Genomic DNA, 22,697 nt, shown 5'->3' with positions numbered 1-22,697 from the left:
TACATCAGACTCTTCGAAAGCAAAAATAAATTTCTATTTCAAACACATTAGACTCTCTGTCACTGTCCCTCGTTCCTAAACATCATCTTTGGCAGGGAAAACAGTCACCACGTTAAAGTGCAGTATTTGACACAGCTACTCACTTAAACTAGAAATCTCGCCACTTTAAAGTTTGCATGATTATTTCAGAATTTAATATAAGAATCTACTGGATCTACCCAGGAAAACGACTTCAATCTTACTGCAATGGCCAAATAATGTCGAGATATTATTATAATCTTTCTTTCATGCACTTTTTCTTACGTATGTCAGCCATAATCTCTATCAACTTGCTTCAAACAAGGACTGAAGCTGCTTATTTGTGCTAATTTGGCAGAATAAAACAGTGGCATGGTTATTTTTAGGTGATTTAAAATTTTATTTTGACTATTGTTATCATTATTCAGTGAAATACTTTACTAAAGACACCGAATTGTAACACTGAATGGCAGGATAAACATAATAATGCACATAGAAATTTGAATACTATGGCTAGTTTCCATAATACCTGTCCAATGGTGATCAACCATTCTTTGTAATACCGTTGTGTTGCTTTTATCAACCAAAGATGCCACATCCTCCTTCCTTTATCCAGCATCTCAGCTCTAACTGTAGAGCTGATCATTCAGATTATCCTAACTTTAGTAGAGTTTCAGTCACAGTTCCTCTTCACTCCTCGTTCTCCTCGTCCTCTCCTTTGGTGCCTTTGCTCCAGCGCTGGAAGCAGTGGACGGTGGAGGCCAGGAAGAAGCTAGCCATGATGGCCGCCACCGACACGGAGATGCCGGAGAAAATGATAATGAGGAAGTCAGTGAGGGTCAGCGTGACTTGACACTCCCGAAAACTGTCCTGGGAGAGCTGACTGAGAGGCACGCGACGGCCGTCCATCGGTAAGGAGCACTCCATGCTCTCTATACCTGTGAGAGAAGAACACAAGTCATTGACGCTATTTGTTATATTCAGTAGTCGTGCAATGTTTCGACCGAACTGATAATCTTTTTTCTAAATGGTTCTTTGCACAGATGTACAGTCCTAGGAAAAAAATGAACTGGTACAGAACCTTTACATTATGTATTGGTTCTCCAGCCTTTTAAAGGTTCTTTACGCATCTTATTTACATTGAAACATTCGTTAGAACCTCAAAATCCTTACTTGCACTTTAACTTCTAAGATGGTACATTCTTCATAATCCTGAAGTCTTCTAAAGGTACTTCAATCAATCAGTCAACCTTTATTTAAACTCTGAATACATTAAGAGAGACCCTCATTGACAATGTAGCTGAGTAATACAGGAATCAGGGATTGAGAAGTTGTACAGTAAAAAAAATAAATCAAATGCTATAATTAAATAATAAGAATCATAAAAGTAAAATAGGGCGGCACGGTGGTGCAGTGGGTAGCGCTGTCGCCTCACAGCAAGAACGGCCTGGATTCAATTCCCGGCCGGGTGACCAGGGTCATTTCTGTGTGGAGTTTGCCTGTTCTCCCCGTGTCTGCGTGGGTTTCCTCCGGGTACTCCGGTTTCCTCCCACAGTCCAAAAACATGCAGTCAGGCCGATTGGACATGCTGAATTGCCCCTAGGTGTGAATCTGTCTGTCTGTCTGCCCTGCGATGGACTGGCGACCTGTCCAGGGTGTATCCTGCCTTCCGCCCAATGACAGCTGGGATAGGCTCAGGCACCCCACCGTGACCCAGAAGGATAAGCGGTTTAGATGATGTATGTATGTATAAAAGTAAAATTTAATAATAAGAAAGTACCAATAAACTGTTAAATCAATAAACGATTAAAATTACAATATAGTAACTAATCAAGTAAGCAGATAAGGATAAAATAAATAAAAACATGAGTTAATGAAATAAAAGAAATAGATGTTAGACAATAAATTGACAATAATAAAATAAGTTTGTACTCATTGACTCTCTCTTGTCAGATCCCTTCATGGTTGTGATTTTAAAAGTGCTAAAATCAATGTTAGAGGCTCTGGAAAACAACGTAAATTTAGTTTTCTCAACATTTAAAACTAGTTTATGGTTGTAAAAAGCTGACTGTGCTTAAATGCTTGAAATGTGCTGATGAAATCATTTTAAATGGTGAAGTTCAATTGGAAAATAGTTGCCCTCAGTTAGGTTAGACTCACTGAGTGAATTAGTTAGATATGCAAATCTGTAATGCGAAATGGTTTTTGAGAAGAAATCTGAACATAACTCTACTAAACACAAAACAACTATCCATGTAAATATCTCTCTTTTTGTTGATGCTAGCTGAGTAGCCTTTAGCTTGCTAACTAGCAAGCTAGCAGAGCACTGAAGTTGTATCAGCAGTCATGAATAACAGATGGACTAATTTGCTACTTAAATCCAAGAGCAAATATAATCTTAAAGTTTTAAAATATTAGGTCTTTTAAAATATTTTATTGTTGTTGCTCATAAAACTTGGCCCACCATTTTTAGGCGTTTGGAATCCAAACTGTCAGATCACAATGATTTTTCTGCAAGCTCTGCTGCCAAAGTCGATACTTGTGTTCACTCGATCCTTTGCCCCTCTGAAAGCTTATCTGACGAACTTCACTTGAGCTACGAAAGTAAGGGAGAGACCCTTAAGACGGCACTGGAAATTCCTCCAAAGGTAAACAGTGAGCCCTATTTGACGAGGGCATGGTAAAATGAGTATTGAAATGGGTAAAACGGGCAGCTGGGGGCCTAATTAGCCCTATTAGGAAGAAGGTTGATATTTCTGATGGAGTAATTCTTAATTTGTTGCACATATAATAGTTTTGATGCCTCAACAACAAATAAAAAAAAAAATTAAAAATTACAAAATAATACAAATAAAGAGGAAAAACCTTCCAAGAGTAGGTTTTCCCAAACTTGTGCCTGTTTTTTGCAGACTGGTACTGTGATTAGTCAGGTTTAAGCCGTTTCAGACAAAAAAATGTCATGCTATTTTTTTCTTCCTGCAAATCAACAACTGAAACTAAATTGAATGAATTATACATCTTCGTAACCTTGTCGGTGCATTTCCAGCTTGTGTGATGATGCTGCCAGCACCCTGATTAGATTTCATCAGCCAGAAATAAAAACACCAGGCTCATCATTTGCATTATTATAGAGGGGAAAAGATGTCAGAACCCAGAAATAGCCCAATTTTATGGCATTGCTAGTGGGAAACACCTTGATCAGTCATTGTATAGGGCAGAAACGTGATAAATCTGTCAGTGAGCAGGTCCTTCAGAATTTTAATTGGCTGTAAAACTAATGCAGTGACATCTTTCGTTGGAGGATCCAAAGTATAAAAGACTGTTGTTGCATGTGAATAAAGATGGGAATCAAGGTCATTAAGACTGGGGTAAATCTACAGAGATCCTCAGGGGGGAGATGGAAATCACTGGTGTAAAACGTGTAACATGGTACAATCAGGGAAAGGAAACAGCTGAGTATCATGAACAAACTGGTGTTTTGTGTACAAAGATCGTTATATAATAAATGGACTGTCCTGCCATTTATCTTCTATACACCGATCAGGCATTTTGTATGGCTGTTCCACATCATCCCATTTAATTAGCACTGCTTTTCCATAGAGATAATACAAGCTGAACACTGGTGTCAGCAATTGATCCACTTAAAAGTAGCTGAATTCACTAATTAGAATGGTTGTCTGGGTACTTTTGGACATGAAGTGTATGAAACCAACTGACCTGTATACTGTTCTTAAAAAAGCAAAATAACAGAAAATGTTTGTCTTCTGTCAGACATTAGATTAAGGCTAAGTGACCCTTATTAATCCCACAATGGGGAAATTACTCCTCCGCATTTAACCCATCTGTGTAGTGAAACACCACATACACACTAGTGAACACACACACTAGAGGAGTGAGCACACTTGCCGGAGTGCTGGGCAGCCCTATCCACAGCGCCCGGGGAGCAGTTGGGGGTTAGGTGTCTTGCTCAAGGGCACTTCAGTCACGTACTGTCGGCTCAGGGGATCGAACTGGCGAGCTTCCGATCACAAGGCTGGTTCCCTAACCTCCAGCCCACGACTAATGTCAATCTAGACAACTCATGAATCTCCATGTTTTAAATTAGTAAGGTTTTTTAAATCAAAATCCACTGATGACAGCAGTTTCAATGTTTTAAAGCAGAAAACTAAGCTGAAACAGAACAAGGTATCACTTGTTTAGCACAACTGACCAGCTAGGAGACCCTTTCTATTTTCCACTCATTTAACTTTATTTCACAATGCTTGGGCGATAAAAGCTCATGCTGCAAGTCTTATATGTTCATCTTGTAGCAGAAAGTGTCCAGAGGCGGAAATCCAGAAAAAGATCTTTAACAGCAGCTCTGGTTAATGCTAATAAGGTTAGCTATAGCAGCAGTATAAGCATTTCTCTGTAAGGCCACTATATGAAGGACTAAACGCCTGTAGCTCCATCAGAACTTCAGTGTATTATAATAGCGATGAGTGCAAACTACTAACGTTGATGGCTCAGCAGAGCGTCTCTGGTGTCAAGGTCTGATATGATTGGCTGACAGCTTACAAGGTCTGATATGATTGGCTGACAATTTACAAGGTCAGATTTAATTGACTGAACAGGGCTTTACACTTCCCCCCAGTGCAAAACAGCAAAGGACTGCCATCACCCTTTATGTTCGAAAATCTGTCTACATCATCATTTTGTCACCGAAGATGCAAATCGGAGAATCTGATCATTGACGTTGAAATGTAACTTCCAAATGAAAAAAAATTGAAAACTTCGATTGGCTCAGTCAAGTGGAAAGAGATAAAACCCAGCATTTGAACAAGGAAGGAAAAATAATAATAATAATAATAATAACAACAACAACAAATATAGTAAAAAAATAAGATAAATTAAATAAAAGGAAATAAATAAAAAGATAAATAGTAATCAGTGTTAGAATGATTACTGTATTTATTCTTCATATAAATAATATTTAAAAAAATAACTGAACATGTAGTTTATCAGTTTTTTATGATATTCTGCTTTGTGTTGTGCCTTAACCTTAGTAAAATCACTGGAATGCACAGCCTTAAATAGGTTGTGTTTTTAATAAAAAAACACCAGAGTGTCGTGACTGTTTAAAGAGATATTTTTTCTATCATGGTTGTTTATCTAGAGGTCGGATTCTAACTCATGTGAAGGCTGTGATGGAAAATGTGGAAGAATATGAGATCTTAATCTCTCTTTCTCAGAGATAAATATTCCTCAAGGTTGACAGCTTAACCTTGTAATGATACATCTCATAGGATTCTGCCATGCTGCAACCTCCGCCTGAGTCAAACAACATTTCCAGACACCTTTTTGGAAAAACAGTGCAATCAGAGCAGGTGGCACAATATGAAAAAGTCTACTGACTGAAATGATAAATTACTCGCAAACAGTCAACAACATTACCAGCACATTCTAACAGACACAGGCTTTAATACTGAATACATATTGTACCTTCTGTTGGGATGAAGTGGAGGAAAACAGTTGTTGTGGGGATATTAGTGATGGTCATTTAAATGCCCTAAAGACTGATTATGTAATTGCTGAAAGTGATAATCCTATCTAAACAAGCAGATGGGCAAATGGAGGGATGGAGAGATTGTAAGACTGTATGTTGTCTCATTATAGCTGTGCATATTTCAAGCAATGTCCGTCTGATACAGACAGGCAGGTAAGGTAAGTAGGTAGATTATATGGCCAAAAGTATGTGGACATACGACCATCACACCTATGTCAGCTTGTTGGACATCCCACTCCAAAACCATGGGCATTAATATGGAATTGACCCTTCTGCCATCCAATCCTCTGGGAAAGCTTTCTACAGCATTTTTGGGGCGATTGTGAGGTCAGGCATTGGCGCTGGACGAGAATGCCTGGTTCACAATCAATGTTCCAATTCTACCCAAATGTTTGTTTGGAAGGGTCAGGGCTCTGTGCAGGCCACTGGACTTCCTCCACAACAAACTCCATGCCTTTATGGACCAACATGGTGTTCAGAGGCACAGTCCCAGTAGAATTAACATCACCCTTCACTGGAACTAAGGGCTCAAGCCCAAACCCTGAAAAACCCTAGATCATTATCCCTCCTCCACCAAACTCTACTGTTGGGACTATGCATTCCAGTAGGTATCGCTATCCTGGCATCCTGCAGAGTCCAGCGGAGGTGTGCTTTACACCACTCGCTTCCCATATGTGAAAAAATATATGGACATATAATTTTATATATTTGAAATACATGTCAAATAAATCGCAATGCATGCTGAAATACATTCCAAACACTGAAATATATTTCACAATATATTACCATATAAACCAAATATATTTTATAATGCATTTAGTTTTAAATGTATGGGGAAATATTATACATAGAAATGTACTACAGAAAAATAACTGTATGTAAATGTGTTTATGAAATCCATTTGAAAATGTATGAAAATACCCAAAATCCTGTCTGACCCTCTTCACTGTCTGATACGTTTAGAAATGAATTTGTGTTCCAGTCTCTTCATTTTAAATATGATCAAATGATCCTTTACCATGACAGAAGCGAAAGTTGTGGGTATTGATACTCTGTGAAAATGCAGTTATGATCTGATATCTTGTTTATGTGAAGTACATTGTGTGTGAGAGTCTGACTGCAGACGTACATGGTTAATGTAAAGTACAGTGCGGATCACAGAAGTCAGAACGTTTAGTTACATCTGGAACCTTCATTACAGCAACTGAACACAGATAATAACTAATACAAACAGATATATTTTAACATTATATTTAACAAATACATTTTTGCCATTTTCATACATTGCAAATACATATTTGATAAATACATTTGGAATATATTTTCCATATGGTTTGGCATTCTCGAAGTGATCTAAGGCTTGTGTGCAGCTGCTCAGCCACAGAAACCCTTTTCATGAAGCTTCCAACACAGAGGTCTTATGCTGATGTCGCTTCCAGAGACTTTGGAACAGCCAGAGTGATAAAACAGAGGATGAGCGATTTTTGTGCACTACATACTTCATCACTTGGTGTCCTCGCTCTGAGAGTTTGTGTGATCTACTGCTTTGTGGCTGAGTTGTTGGTGCTTCTAGATGCTACCCTATGACAGTGTCATGTTTAAAGTCACTGAGCATCTTCTTATGTTAACAATAAGTGTAGAGTGCAACACCTGAACTCAGTAATTAGGAGGGGTGTCCACATACTTCTGCCCATACAGTACGTATAGACAGATAAACAGATTCTTCCAATGGAATGGAAATTACTTCAGAGATTATAAATTAACAGATAGAAAGATCAAATGCTCTTCTCTGTAACATTGTTAGCAGAATAGCTAATACACTGTTGGCTCTCTGTATGTAAAATATATAGACTCTGTGTTGAGCTGCTAGCGAGCAATGAGAAATGAAAGGGTTGGTTGGGAACCCACAATGTCTGATGACAACTAATGTAAGTAGATGCACCAAAGAAAATGGTCAACATAGCGGAGGTATTATGCCACAGACATATGTACATCACACCACAGGCATACGTCTACGCGTCCTCCATGTTGGAGCAATAAACAATCTGCTTGTAAACAAATACATGTGTATTGAGATATGATGAGCTCCCATAATAAATCAGCTGTAACACTGATGACTGGGAACTTCAACATCCAATTTACATGGTGCTAAATTTGTGATTAGTTACCAGCTGACTATACATGAACTGTTTAAAATAAAATATAGAAGCTGATAACAGACATAAGAAGGACGGGATTAAGGTATGTTAAGGTACGTTAAGGTATGTTAAATTTGTGGTGCCTTTTTTCCTAACTAATTTACACAGTGTAAATAAAACTATAGCTAACTACAGTTTGCATCAAGTTAGAATACCCTGTGTAGGTTAAAAAATGAAATAAACTATATAAAACCAGAGCAAAAAACAAATACACCAATCAGACCAGTTTTCTGTGCTTAATCAAACACAGAGTCATATCTATACATCACACAAACATGAGTGTTAATCACTACAATATGTCCTTTATATTATCCTATACAACTTTCTGAGTTCTTTATATAGTATCATCAGTACTGATTGCCTCAAGATAGCAGCACTGTTGACATGGTTGGCATGGCATCTACACCAATCAGGCATAACATTATGACCACCTCCTTGTTTCTATGCTCATTGTCCATTTTATCAGCTCCACTTACTATATAGGTGCACTTTGTAGTTCTACAGTTACAGACTGTAGTCCATCTGTTTCTCTGATACTTTGTTAGCCCCCTTTTACCCTGTTCTTCAGTGGTCAGGACCCCCTTGGACCCTCACAGAGCAGTTACTATTTGGGTGGTGGATCATTCTCAGCACTGCAGTAAGACTGACGACGTGGTGGTGTGTTAGTGTGTGTTGTGCTGGTCTGAGTGGATCAGACACAGCAGTGCTGCTGGAGTTTTTAAACACTGTGTCCACTCACTGTCCACTCTATTAGACACTCCTACCTTGTCAGTCCACCTTGTAGATGTAAAGTCAGAGACGATAGCTCATCTGCTGCTGCACAGTTTGTGTTGGTCATCCTCTAGTCCTTCATCAGTGGTCACAGGACGCTGCCCACAGGACACTGTTGGCTGGATATTTTTGGTTGGTGGACTATTCTCAGTCCAGAAGTGACACTGAGGTGTTTAAAAACTCCAGCAGCACTGCTGTGTCTGATCCACTCAGACCAACTAACACACCACCACCACATCAGTGTTACTGCAGTGCTGAGAATGATCCACCACCCAAATAGTACCTGCTCTGTGAGGGTCCATGGGGGTCCTGACCACCGAAGAACAGGGTAAAAGGGGGCTAACAAAGTATCAGAGAAACAGATGGACTACAGTCTGTAACTGTAGAACTACAAAGTGCACCTATATAGTAAGTGGAGCTGATTAAATGGACAATGAGCGTAGAAACAAGGAGGTGGTCAGAATGTTATGCCTGTATGGTGTATGTATGTATACCTACGTACATGTAGTAGGTGGGAAAACCTGATCAGGATATTAATGAACCCATTAAAGTTCTGTAGCACAGATCACAAGGCAGATTTGAAGTTTCTTCATCCATCATAGAGCTGGAAATGCTGTTTCTCTCTAAAACTACTATCCAAGGGCACACAGCTCAGGACTCATTCCAAGAAAGACAGTAGCTGTTTCTCATTTATTTCAAAGGTAGGCTCTGCTCCATGGCTGCCCAGCCACGCTCCTGGAGATATACGTCCTGCAGTTTTCAGTTCTAAACTAACACTGATTCAGTCAAAGGGGAATGCCACTGGTTTTTCACATTTGAGGCATACTTGAACATGGTAGGAACCAGTGGTTGTAATGTCTATGCAAAAGTGTAGTCATTTTATTTGTTTTCCAAAATGCTCAGTGAACCTAACACACCTTCTGAGTTGTTAAATGTATTGTTGATAACAGTAAAATGGTGGAGAGTCTGAAAAAATAGATTTTCTCTGGGTATTTTGTGGCTTATCATGCCCTGCATGCATCACTCCACCACAATTGGATTTAAAACAAGACTAGGCAAGCCTAATTTTGCTGCCATCACCTGCATTTGTTCACCACTTATTACTACTAAATCAATTGCTATGACTAAATTACTAAATACTAAATTATACAACCACTACTGTAACCACACATAAAGCTGCTTTCCTTATTCTGTAGTCTGTTTAGATAAGAGTTGCAAAACCTGGAAGAAGCGTACTACGGCCATAGTGTTGACATTCCTTCAGCATAATGTGTATGAGCAGTTAATGCTGGCTATGGCTTAGATATTAAAGAAAAAGTCAGTTTGTTTAGAGTTATTGATCCATACCAAATCAATAAGTTATCTTTGAGTCCTAAATATGCATTATCGCCAGCGAGAACATATCCAAACTTCTATAATTGTCTTGTAAATACTGTAACAGCATACACCTCATAGGAGCAAAATGCACACAAATCACTAGATAATCATAAAATTATATAGTCTTGGGAAGAATCAGTGATATTGTCTTTGTACCATAAACTACACCATCAAATGTGATTGTGATCACAAAAGTATTAGCTGCATATCTATGTTTGATGGGGTTAATCAGTGTTAGCTTGACATCAGCTTAAATTACGTGAACCCTTATATTATTCTGGCATTAACTACCTCCATTCTCTGGCTAAAAGCACAAGAGATCTAGACTTAAACAATTCGATTCCAAAAGTCAATCATCAATGTCAGCTGTCAATCATGAACAACACTCAACACTCAAAAATGATCAAAAGTAAAACTAAAGAATTTATCCTGCACCTGTTTACCTGTGAGCAAATTCTGGTGGAGGGAGATGGTTTAAAGTGTTTCCTCTTTATTCTTACTGTTCAAAGATTGAAAATACCTGTTGTCCTTTGCATTGTGTGTGTCATGATGAATGGACTAAAGGAAATGACCCAAAATGTCTTGGAAAAAAGTCTGGTTCCACTGACTTACATTAAAACTAAAGTATGTTTTTTCCATCTCCTGTAAAGTTACCATTTTGGAGATATGAGGTTTTCTTCCAACAACAGCGATATGCAAAAAAAGGCAAGTTCCACTGCAATGAGTTCCAGTGAAATGGAAGCAGTCTATGGGCATTTTCTTATCCATCCACAGAACATCAGATGGAAGCATAGCCACAGGTTTCCACTTACAATTTTACGTGGACTTTGGACGAATGTTTTTATTGGGCATTGTGTCCAGCGGGATTTTAATTTATCGGTCTTGCAGAGTTTTTATTGGCCAAACTCTGGTATTTACCAGCTAATGGTATGTATTTATTTATGTTTGTATGTATGCATGTACGAATCTAACTATCTATCTATTAGGGGTCTAACGATACACATATGAGGGTCAAAATGCGCTGTTAATCAAATACAGTGTATGTATGTACAGATATGCAAAATCCGAAATTATTTCTTAGTCCAATTTAATACAATCCATGATATTCCTGAAAATGTTTCTGCTCTCAGAACTGGAAAAACACTGGTGTGTTTAGCCATCCTTGGACAAAGCTAGTTATCTTCTTATTCACCAGCTTTGAATTTTCCATTCTGCTTCAAATGGTGCAGCAGTTACTGTCTGGCGCCCATGTAAAATTCATAGGTCTACCTTGGATGGTTGATTAGCCAAGCTGTTTAAATTTGTGAATGGAGAGAGTTTTAGCTGGAAGAAATGATGTGCAAAGAGTGGTAGACTGAAGGGTCATAGTGCGCCAACACTGCACAAAACTAACTCCTAAACTACGCTAACTCATTCGGAAACTCAATGAAACTCAATCACTCAAGTGTGTCAGTTCCCAAAAAGAAAATGTAGCCATGGCAAACACCAAGGGCCAATTCTGAACAGACGAAACAAAACTTGACAGGCATGTTTATAAATTCCGATAGCCATTCGGTTGTTGAGTCCTGGATTCTGCAGTTTGCTAAGAGGGATTGAGCCACGTTTGAAAATCCTCTTTCATTCTCAATCCACCCAGCAGACAAGAGACTATGCTTTATATACAGGGAGATTCACTTGAAAGAGGCCCCAGATATTCTGTAATAACCAAACGAAACAACGTGCAATGAGCTCCTCAGTATATGGAGCTTCGAACAAGCCAGGACGCCCCTGCGTGGAGCGATGAGGTAGGCGCCGGACAGCTGTCGCGACGTTTAACCTCTGTTTGCAACTTCTGGGTGCATACTCCTGTACCCCTTCATGGTTTTGCCGGAAAACTGAGATCACTTCCAGCATCGCATGTAATGCAATCGATTACACATGCCTCAAGGTATGTAGTGCATTTTTTCGTTCAGATTGCTTCATCCTAACGGGAGTTACAGCAGAATATTCGGGGCCTCTTTCGAGTGAATCTCCCTGTAGGAACACAAGATCTGACTGTGAAAGCTCAGTTTGTTTATTTTTGAGATGCAGCCCTCTAGTCCACATTTTTTATTTACTTTTATTATGAGCTGCAATAACATGTTTGCCAGACACACATATGCAACATGTAATATACACCTTGCACTTTTATTTATTTAACATTGTCTAAGAAAATAACTTGTGCCAGTTAGTCCTTCAAAAAGCATGGTTGCCTTTTTGGGGAATTATCAAAAAATAAGTAAACAAATTCAAAGGTTATGTCAGCATTTCTTATACTGTATCGAAAACGCAAAAACAGCAAAACATATTGTGGAATTTGTGTATCATCGCACCCCTTCTATCTATCTGATACACCTGAATACACCGAGCTTACAGGCTCTGCTTGAAACACTGTTCGCTCTTGCTGTCTTTTACAGTCAGTGTTTCTGATGCGCAGGAGCATGAGAGTTAGCGAGAGGGCTGTGCTGGAGCTATATTCAGCTCTAGCCTGCAGTTTGTGTGGGATCGCTGCTTACTAGCACGAATGAAGTGTGAATCTTCTCATATGCTGCTGTTGCTCACTATTACAGTGCATAATTCGTACGTTGCATCTGCTCTCCATGAAAGCATGTTACACACATTTCATGTAACATTTTAAGATGCATAAATCATCAGAGGGCCCATTCAAGCTGAGGATAAAGTCTCTCAGGCATCGCTCACTCATTCTCAATTGCTCTTATAATGACTTCCGGCCTGCAAACTCCCTAACGTCACCATGGCGGTTCATGTGTCACCAGCTTTCTACATCTGGTCATAGGCCACGTCACCTTCTACGTGATGAATGTAAACGATGTTGACATTCATCTGCACTTCATATTTATTATTATACTGCACTGTCTTTAAATAGAAATACTCCTTTTCAGATATGTGCAATACCATAGCTGCTACATTCTTTTACATCCAAACTCTTTATTTGGTAACACTTTACTGTAGGGTTCTGGTCATAAGGCTTTATGACACCTACATAAGCTTGTCATGACAACTGACCTACCCTACATAGATGTTTATAAATGCTTACTCCAATAGGCGTAATTTGCTTTACAGGTTACATTTGCTAGTTTTGATCAAAGTCAGCTAAAGTAGTCTTTATGACAGATGATGCCTGTTGAAATAAGCAATTTATAAACATTTATGTAGGGTTATGTCAGTTGTCATGACAAGCCTGTGTAGGTGTCATGTAGCCTTATGAACAGCACCCTACAGTAAAGTGTTACCCATTATTTTACTTATTTTACTTTTGTAAGTTTATTTTTAATTTTATAAAATAATTTTAAATTATATAGTCTTTCTTTTCATATCTTGCATCATCTTTTTTGTTTATGCACTGTTAGGATTGCTACCCGATATCATTGTAACCTGTGCAATGACAATAAAGAATCTTGAATGACTTACAAACATGCCTCTTTGTTTAAGCCCCACATTGCTCAGCAAAAACACATTCAATTCACATAAGACCAAACCTGAATAAATCTCCTCCACTTTTGAAGACATGAAGGTGAAACACATTGATAGAAATGTTAACTTGCAGGTTTGCCCACAGAGACGAAGCTCGGTTCAGAGTGGGTGGGTGGATGGTTGCAGTAGCCACATATAACAGAGACTAATGGAGAAAATGGAGAGTGTTCCAAATATTCCTTAGATGGATAATAAAGAGTGGAGTACATGTATAAACGCAATTTAATGACTGAGTATAATTTTATTACTATTGGAAAAGTTAAACAGCTGCCAGCAGTTGTAATTGTGGTTGTAAAGCAAAGATTTCATAAATATATCAGGGCCTGACTACAAGGGTGCAAACAGGGGCCATGCAGCATCGTCACTGTCCAAAGAAAAACAAGCATCTCCAAAATAGCAACTTCACAGGAAAAGGCAAAAACGCTCTTAACTTTTATTGTAAGTTAACCCTTGGGACTGAGAGAACAGTAGGTCATTTCTAGCCTTCATAACTTGAATGGTTTAACATACAAACATGATTCACACATCAGGATATTCAGCAGACCCGCCCCTAACTAGCAAGCATGATGTCATTGAGCTGTGATGTCAGCATCAGTGAGTAATTCGGCTCAGAAAAACACCCAAAATCCTGATATTATTGCTCTGATGTTTGACCTTCATATTCCAACAAAGGGTTAAAACAACATGATTCACACATCACACTCTGCTTGTCCATCCAGAGTGATTTCATCCACCTGTGACCGTCCATCAGCCAGAAATCCAGCTCCAAAATCACCCAAACCAACTCACTACTGTTACACTACGTCTTTTAGCCTTCATATTATAAACAAAGGGCTTTCAGTTTACATTGATTTTGAGTATTAAAAATATCTGATATTAAATATGTAACTCAATTTGTAATTAAAAATAAAGCCTGTCTATCAGAGTTTTAGGTCTCAGTCTGAATCCAAGAGGACAGAAAATCAATAAAAACCATGTCCGCCTTATGCTAATTGTTTATTTTTACTCATAATAACCAACAGAATTAATCACCATCAAAATTATTGCACTTTCAGCTTACAGACACTCCAGAACAGCAGTCTCTGAAAAGATAACTACAACTGCACTTGTTTTCAAGATCTCTATAACTAAAAAATTATGTATGTTTTATTACTAAAAAAATGTAATTGACCCAAAATACATCCCCAAAATTTTAGGTTTCTAAGGGTTAAAAGTGTAAAGTGATTTTATTCCAAGCAATTTCATGCAAGAGCATTTCTCCTGGTTCATTTATGACTAAATCTTCACACAATGTAAAGTGAAGTTGCTGAGTTCAAATTATGCAGAAAACTAAAAATCACAAAAAAAAAAAAAAATAATAATAATAAGATACCTTGCCAATGGTATGTGATGTAGAGCCAAACCAGCTGGTTTCAATGAAGAGAAGTTCAATAAATAAATAAAATAGACAGTTCATAAATAACTCTTAAATACTGATAAATGAAAGGAAGGATAAATATAAATAGTTAAACTTCACTGTAGGGCAGTGTTCATAGGACTACAGGACACTAGGGCTGCAACTAACAACGGTTTCCATAATTAATTGATCAGTTCATTATGTCTTTGTTTAATCAAGCAATCAGGAAAAGAGTAAATGTAACCAGTAGTCTGTCAATAATAAATATTTCATATCATACTCAACGGGCCTCATTTTTTAATATGTTCCTAAGTTTGTTCTTAAGTGTGTTCTTGAGAAAGGTCCCAAGAATAAGACTCTATCAGGCTCATGACGTGTTCTTAAAGCGCAGAACTTCTTACCTAAGAACAAATCCCAAACAAGAAAACATTGGTGAGTCAGAGTCTTGGTAAAACTGTGTAAGTGGGTTTTAAGAAGAACATTCTTCTTAAGAATGGCTGGTGAATGAGGCCCAAAGTTTCGTTAAACAATTTTTCCTTATTTTTGTGCAATGCTCTTTCAAACACTAAACACTTACCCTGTCTTCTAAATCATACTTTAATGAAGGCCAAAAATGCCACAAGATGCTTTCTGCATTGCCCTCAAAAGGAAAAACGCATGAAAACATCTCACACGGCAGCTCATGGCAGAATTATTAAGAAGATAATTTGATTTTTACAAGAACTTTGCACTGATATTCAACTTATTTCTCCCCTAATGATAAAACTAAGATGCGGTTGGTAACATCATGTAAACAAACCTGTTTATACTGAGCACCTAGAAGCAGCCATGTCGGACATGCATGACCATAAAGCATGTTCACCACTCAACAAACAGCGGTAAGTGTGTGATGTCAACATTTTGAATAATATCCATCCATGAAAGCACATTTTTAAAATCTCCACACCGTTTCTATGGGGGTGGGAGGCCAAAAACGCAGGACATGAAAAAATACCCATATCTGTGTGGACAAGCAGGTCTATGTCCATCAGCACACGTGCAACAAATATGAATAGGTATAATTTAGACATGCAGTTTAGACAGAAATGCAGCTCATCTCTTCAGCCAACAGTGTTTATTTTGCTAAACCAAAACAAAGCTGAAAAGCAGACAACGACATGCTGACTGCAGTTTTACTGTGATTTATTCACCGTGCTGAGCTTTTGTCATTTCCTGCTGGGAGTACAGTACTGAAGAAGAATGTGAGGTATTTTATACATGAAAAAAAGTCACTAAGTGGATTTTTTCTTCATTTTACCTTTTGGGGCTTCTGTACGATTGTGACGTTAATGAAAAATGTTGCCTCCTGGAATAAGTGTTAGTAAATATTCATGTAGGTTTATGCCAGTTGTCATGATGAGCTTATGTAGCCTTATGAACACTGCCCAACAGTAAAGTGTTACCTTATAAGTTTAAAAGCTGTTTATTTCATCACTGTTATTTTCTTCTTTATTGACTTTGGTGAATCAGATGGCAAAAACGCCAACAACAGAAAAGATTTACTGATCAACATGACTGAGCACGTGAACTGCAATTTTAAGTCCATTTCTCGCTGCTTGCCATGAGCAATATGTTCCTTTAACCCTTGTGTGGCGTTGGGGTCTGTAGGACCCATTTTCAATGTTTAACCAAATAAAAAATGATGCGATTTAATATAATTTCAACCTCAGATTCTTGTCCTTTGCTCATTTTCTGTGAAGAACATATAAAATAACCCATTTTCAGTGTCTTCACTCTGTTCACCCCCCACACATTTATATTACACATGTGGTGTTGGGCTGAACCCGCGGGGAGTAAAAAGTGTGGAGATGCTGTGTCCTTCACTCTGTTCTCCTCCTACATGGCCTGCTGGTAGTGTGTGTGTGTGTCTGTGTGTGTCTGTGTTTGTATATGTGTGTGTATGTGTGTGTGTGACAACATGGACAGGCTGCTGACTGGCTACAGCTGCTAAAGTAGAACCCTATGCTGGCCACTTGAGATATTTTAAATATCTGGTATTTTTTACATAAATTGTTATGGCTGTATTGATTTAAAAAACAATAATGTGGTGGGTCCACTAGACCACTGAGTAACAAACATATCAACGCCATACAAGAGTTTAAAAAATCCTCAAAAATCTGGCCAAAATTACACACAACCATGTCTACATGAAATGATAAAGGGCTCAGATGGTGATTACAAGTCGCTAAATGTCAGTAGAAGCTAGATTATCAGCAAAAGCCATAATGAGGTCTACAGGGAGCGCCAACCACCCTGTTTCCCTTCTATTTTGAAGACGCTGCTTTGCAATCGCTAAGTATGGTCTTAAAGATTTCCTCCACACGTTTTAAGAAGAGTGTTAGGGAAGCAGCGCTCGTGTGATGGTCTACACTTAAGTGTCATCCAAACTCACAGGAGGCAAAAAAGATAAATGGTTTCTATTTATATTCACAGAGCTCTCTCCAGTGCAAGCTCATCCCCTTTACTAGGCTCAGGCAGAGGCCTCTGGGCCCTTCTGGGGCTGTTTGGTCTGTCCATGTGTCTCAAACCTGTCTCTGCAGGTTGATTAATGACACTTATGACCCAAAGTTTGCCTGTTTAACATATGGCTTATATTTGGGTCATTAACTTCCTCCTGCTTTCAAGAGGCAGCAGTGACATGCTAGGCTCTTATGGAGCCGAACGCATCAATATTTTCGGGATATTTTCGATCTCCAAGGATTATAACCTGGGAACGGCTGCCTCCTGATTTATTTCATAAGCTGTGTACTGTACTTGAAGCCCTAGTCTGGATAGCTGTATGTGACCCAGGATGTAAATGTTGCAAAAAGAGCTGGTTCTTGAAATTTCAATCATGCCTTCACCTTCGAGAGGCACAACTCATATATCAGGCCTCAAGGACATGCCTGATGTTGACAATCTGGGAAAAATGCATTATAAAGGGGGGTGAATTAAGCTGGTAGGTGCACATTTTAAAGGGCCTGTCTCACTGAAAACTGAAAAAGTTTGACGTAAACATTAATACAATATCAGAAAGTACTGTTCACTCCCCATTCCATACTGGATACTACAGTGCAAAAATGGCCTGTTTTTGATTGATCATATTTGTGATGTCACAACAACCAGTGCATTTATATATACCACCTATTCAGTCAGCAGCTTACAGCTTAGCCCTGCCCTTTGAAGCTAGCGTTGTTTCAGCCATGCCTTCTTTTGTGAATGAGGCATAATGCAGGACAGCCAATCAGAACAAAGATCAATTACATACAGCTGTACACAAAAGTTTGTGCACCCCGATCAAATTCTGTTTTGTTGATTTTCTAAGTGAAAATAAGTTTACGCATCTACAGAGGACAAACCTCTGCACCTTGTAATGCACAATTACTGTTTATCTGCTGAGTTTAACATGTTGGGGGAAAAAAAAAAATCAAATATAGCTTGTGCAAAAGTTATGGCACATTTTGTATTTTTGTTATATTTTTTCCAACATGTTATAAATAGATATAATGCAATAAAATTGCACTAAAAATTATTATATATGTGTTTTAAAGGCAACATAACAAAAAAAAAATAAAGTTTACATACATCCACCCATTCAGTCTGCTGGAGTTTAGCCCCACAGAGTCATGTTTAAGTTACAAATAGTGTTTCAGCCTTGACTGCTTTTTGATTGAGGCACATCGCAGGGCAGCCAATCAAAACAGAGATCATTTACATATATTTGTATTTAAAGGCACTGTAAAAAAAAAAACAGAGCAAGAATGAACTATGACTTTTTTTTGGTTACATAAAATATCACAAACATCACAAGCAGACCTTCAGAGCTAATGTAGGATATGGGCCCTTTAAAACACAGTGAACCTACAAACCTGTACTGTCTTAAAAAAATGAAGAAAGTCCCTGTTCCCTGTTCCCTGGTGCAGTTTAAAGTATTTTATTAGGCATCCCTTTAAAGGACCCTTAATAATATCTAATATGAGGCGAAAGATCTAATTGATGCTGACACATCTGTCTGTCCCGTTCCCAGAAGAAAGTAGAGCAGCTAATATTATTCAGAACATATAAAAGGAAGTGTTTAAATTGGCACCCTAATTGGGATGTAACAAGTGCAGTGCGTACCGCTGGCTGAAATGTGCGACACTGGAAATAGTTCCAGTCCTTTTTGGAGGTTTGATTTAATTTCATTTTCTTTATAGAGTCATTAGTGCACAAGTGTAAAATCTGACTGCTTGGAAAAGAGAATAATTTGGATTTGGATATTAATGCCTGTTACAGCACAGCTGGATTGCTGGTAATATTTTTTGTTTGAGATTTTCGTTACAGGCATTAGAAAGAAAAAAAAAAACGTTTAAAGTTTAAAAATGACATTAAGGTAGGTGTTATACTGTCTGACTCAACCTGTGAATTAAGTATTTGACCTGTACCCACATGCAATCATATAAAAGAAGCTTTCTGTGGAAGCTGAGGGATTAGTGTCTGTGTCCATCCTGTTGTAGATTAGCATGATTTCCAAAGACTTAGCTGGGCCAGTTATGCAAATGATAACCATTATGTAATTCTGAGGTAAGAATTAGGCTGGGATGTTCTTCAAATCACGATTTCTCACAGCAACACCATACCGGCTGCATTCCTACCTATGGGCATACATTTACTTGAATGAGTTGTTTTGAGCAATTCTATAAGATAACTCTCAGTATAAGGAGAAAAATCTTGGGAAGTGGAAAATGAAACTGAATTTTTTAAAAAACATTAAACAGAAAGTGACATAATAAGCTATAATGTGGCAAGAGATGACAGCACACAACAACCATCTGGACCTTGAATCCATTTTCTAGGTGGCCAGTCAGGCCTGTTTCCCCATTGTAGGGATAAATGGTTCTGAGCCTGGACAGTAACCTTTCCAGGGGCTTTTCCACACGAACGGAATGCTTATAAACTGTGCTCGGCGCAGTTTCTTCTAAACAGTCAGCTAACTGTGCTCACAGCCACAGAACCATTCAGTAGGACAACTTAATGACTTAGTTACCTGTGGATTGTTTCGACATTTACATCACTATTGTGCCAGCTCGAGCTGCATTATTCCACAACCAAAAACAAAAAATCAAATAAGTTCAGTTCGCTTACACAGTCATGAAATATACACCGATCAGACATAACATTATGACCACCTCCTTGTTTCTACGCTCATTGTCCATTTTATCAGCTCCACTTACTATATAGGTGCACTTTGTAGTTCTACAGTTACAGACTGTAGTCCATCTGTTTCTCTGATACTTTGTTAGCCCCCTTTTACCCTGTTCTTCAGTGGTCAGGACCCCCATGGACCCTTACAGAGCAGGTACTATTTGGGTGGTGGATCATTCTCAGCACTGCAGTAACACTGACATGGTGATGGTGTGTTAGTGTGTGTTGTGCTGGTCTGAGTGGATCAGACACAGCAGTGCTGCTGGAGTTTTTAAACACTGCGTCCACTCACTGTCCACTCTATTAGACACTCCTACCTTGTCGGTCCAACTTGTAGATGTAAAGTCAGAGACGATAGCTCATCTGCTGCTGCACAGTTTGTGTTGGTCATCCTCTAGTCCTTCATCAGTGGTCACAGGACGCTGCCCACAGGACGCTGTTGGCTGGATATTTTTGGTTGGTGGACTATTCTCAGTCCAGCAGTGACACTGAGGTGTTTAAAAACTCCAGCAGCACTGCTGTGTCTGATCCACTCATACCAGCACAACACACACTAACAAACCACCACCACGTCAGTGTTACTGCAGTGCTGAGAATGATCCACCACCCAAATAGTACCTGTTCTGTGAGGGTAGAAAGGAGGTGGTCATAGTGTTTTTCCTGATCGGTGTATGAAAGCTGTTCATTATTTTCAATTCATCATTCCAGAAATGTCAAACCATCAATCTAACAAGAATTGCTAAATGTGAAACAGTGCTGCTAACTCAGAGAGAAAAGCTGGTTAGCATTAGCAAACAGCTCTGCTCAGCACAGAGCAGGCTTGATACTAGCTAACAGAAGTGAAGTTAATAATGACTCAAATTAGAGGAAGCAAAGTTGAGGGGCTGGTGTTGGAATGACAGAAAGCCAGAATTAAACCTGTTCCATAGTGTAGTCATGCCTGTAAGGCAAATGCTAGCTGGCTCCTCTCTCCTAGATAGCAGTACGCCTAGTTAACTTAGATCTTGGGCTACAGATCCAATCAGTTCTAGTCAAGTCAAAATTTCTTTTTAAAGCACTTTCTGCTTTTCTGCTGTTAGAAATGATGACTCATGTCTGAGAGAGCAAAGTCAAGTGACTGGTGTGGTAGTGACAGAAAGCTGAAGTCACACCTGTTCAGTGGTGTTTTGAGCTGTAGCCTGCTGGGCTACATTAACGCAGGCTTAGTTAGCAGGCTAAGTGTGCCACCCACCATAGTACATGCTCAGCTTCAGCTAAGTGATGCTAAAATATCACAAGTTCAGGGGATACAGACTCATCTGAGGGTACAACGTTGAGTTACTGGTGTTGGAGAGAGAGAGACGCTGAGGCACTGTCGTGTGTAGTTTTCCTCTGTATTTCTTGGTTCTGTTTTAGCAGCACAGCAGATGGGAAAAGAAACCATAATCGGATCTCACCAGTCTCTATCAGCAATGAAACGGCATAATAAAGCTGTGTGAACCTTTTGGTGCTACAGTGGAAAAAAGACCACAAGGCCCAGATTCGAAGACCTCTGATATAATGTTACACATATAAGTCCTGTTTCCCTCATAGTTTACAGTGACCTCTCTGAATATCACTGCTGCAGCCTATAGTTTGGTGACCAGGTCAATCTGCACTAATGTCATATTCTGTTCATGTTGTAGTAAAAGTGAAACACTATTGTGAAACATAGCACCATTGTCCTGTTAGCTAGTTATCATTGCTAGGTTTGCTAAGTTGTGCCCCTACCTGGTCAGCGTATGCACGTGTCTGTCATTACTACGGCAACCAAGGTGAATATGCAAGGGAATATCTGACTAAAGTCTGACCATACAGATCAGATTTGGGCACTTGTAACTTGAAATCTAAACAGCCGGTTTAAAAAGTCAGATACAAGAAACAAATCCACTTTGCCATGTAGTGTGAACAAAGCCTATCAGACACATCCCATCACTCTGCTCTCTCCCTCTCTCGCTCTCCTTCTGGATAAACTTTATGCAAGTTTATATAAGCTGATCACACTGGAACACACAAGTCAGAGGAAAAAAAAACTAATATGTTCAAAACAATGGTACATTATTATACCATAATTGATTATACTGTTCACAAATATTCTTAGGCTGTTAATATTATTTGTATATTATGAGACTCAAGCCTGTGGTAATGAAAATGCGACATTAACTTAAACAGTGCATGGCTACTGAAGACTGACAATAGATAAATGAAATACAAACCCACCCAAGAGCCCAAATATCAAATATTTTCACTCTGAAATATGACATTGAAACTCAAGTATTCTATATTCTATGGGGTATTCTCCTACCTTGTCAGTCCACCTTGTAGATGTAAAGTCAGAGATGAGAGCTCATCTGCTGCTGCCCAGTTTGTGTTGGTCATCCTCTAGTCCTTCATCAGTGGTCACAGGACGCTGCCCACAGGACGCTGTTGGCTGGATATTTTTGGTTGGTGGACTATTCTCAGTCCAGCAGTGACACTGAGGTGTTTAAAAACTCCAGCAGCACTGCTGTGTCTGATCCACTCAGACCAGCACAACACACACTAACACACACCACCACGTCAGTGTTACTGCAGTGCTGAGAATGATCCACCACTTCATTACCCCACTTATCTGACTGTTACCTCACTGATCCCTTTCTTTGCCATTATACACCCTTTA

The 22,697-nt window shown here is 38.9% G+C and overlaps 1 protein-coding gene across 1 annotated transcript in view; it reads right to left on the bottom strand.

Moving 5' to 3' along the window:
* Positions 1 to 395: 395 nt before the first annotated feature.
* lrrc38b (leucine rich repeat containing 38b) overlaps positions 396 to 22,697 on the bottom strand; it is a 53,281-nt gene continuing 30,979 nt past the window's right edge. The window contains exon 2 of the mRNA XM_036559631.1: positions 396 to 956. Within this exon, the coding sequence (XP_036415524.1) occupies positions 709 to 956 (248 nt within the window). The 3' untranslated portion in view covers positions 396 to 708. The remainder of the gene's footprint in view (positions 957 to 22,697) is intronic.

The sequence above is a fragment of the Colossoma macropomum genome, unplaced genomic scaffold, assembly GCF_904425465.1.
Source record: "Colossoma macropomum unplaced genomic scaffold, Colossoma_macropomum, whole genome shotgun sequence".
NCBI lineage: Eukaryota > Metazoa > Chordata > Actinopteri > Characiformes > Serrasalmidae > Colossoma > Colossoma macropomum.
This window is presented reverse-complemented; position numbering and strand designations above follow the sequence as displayed.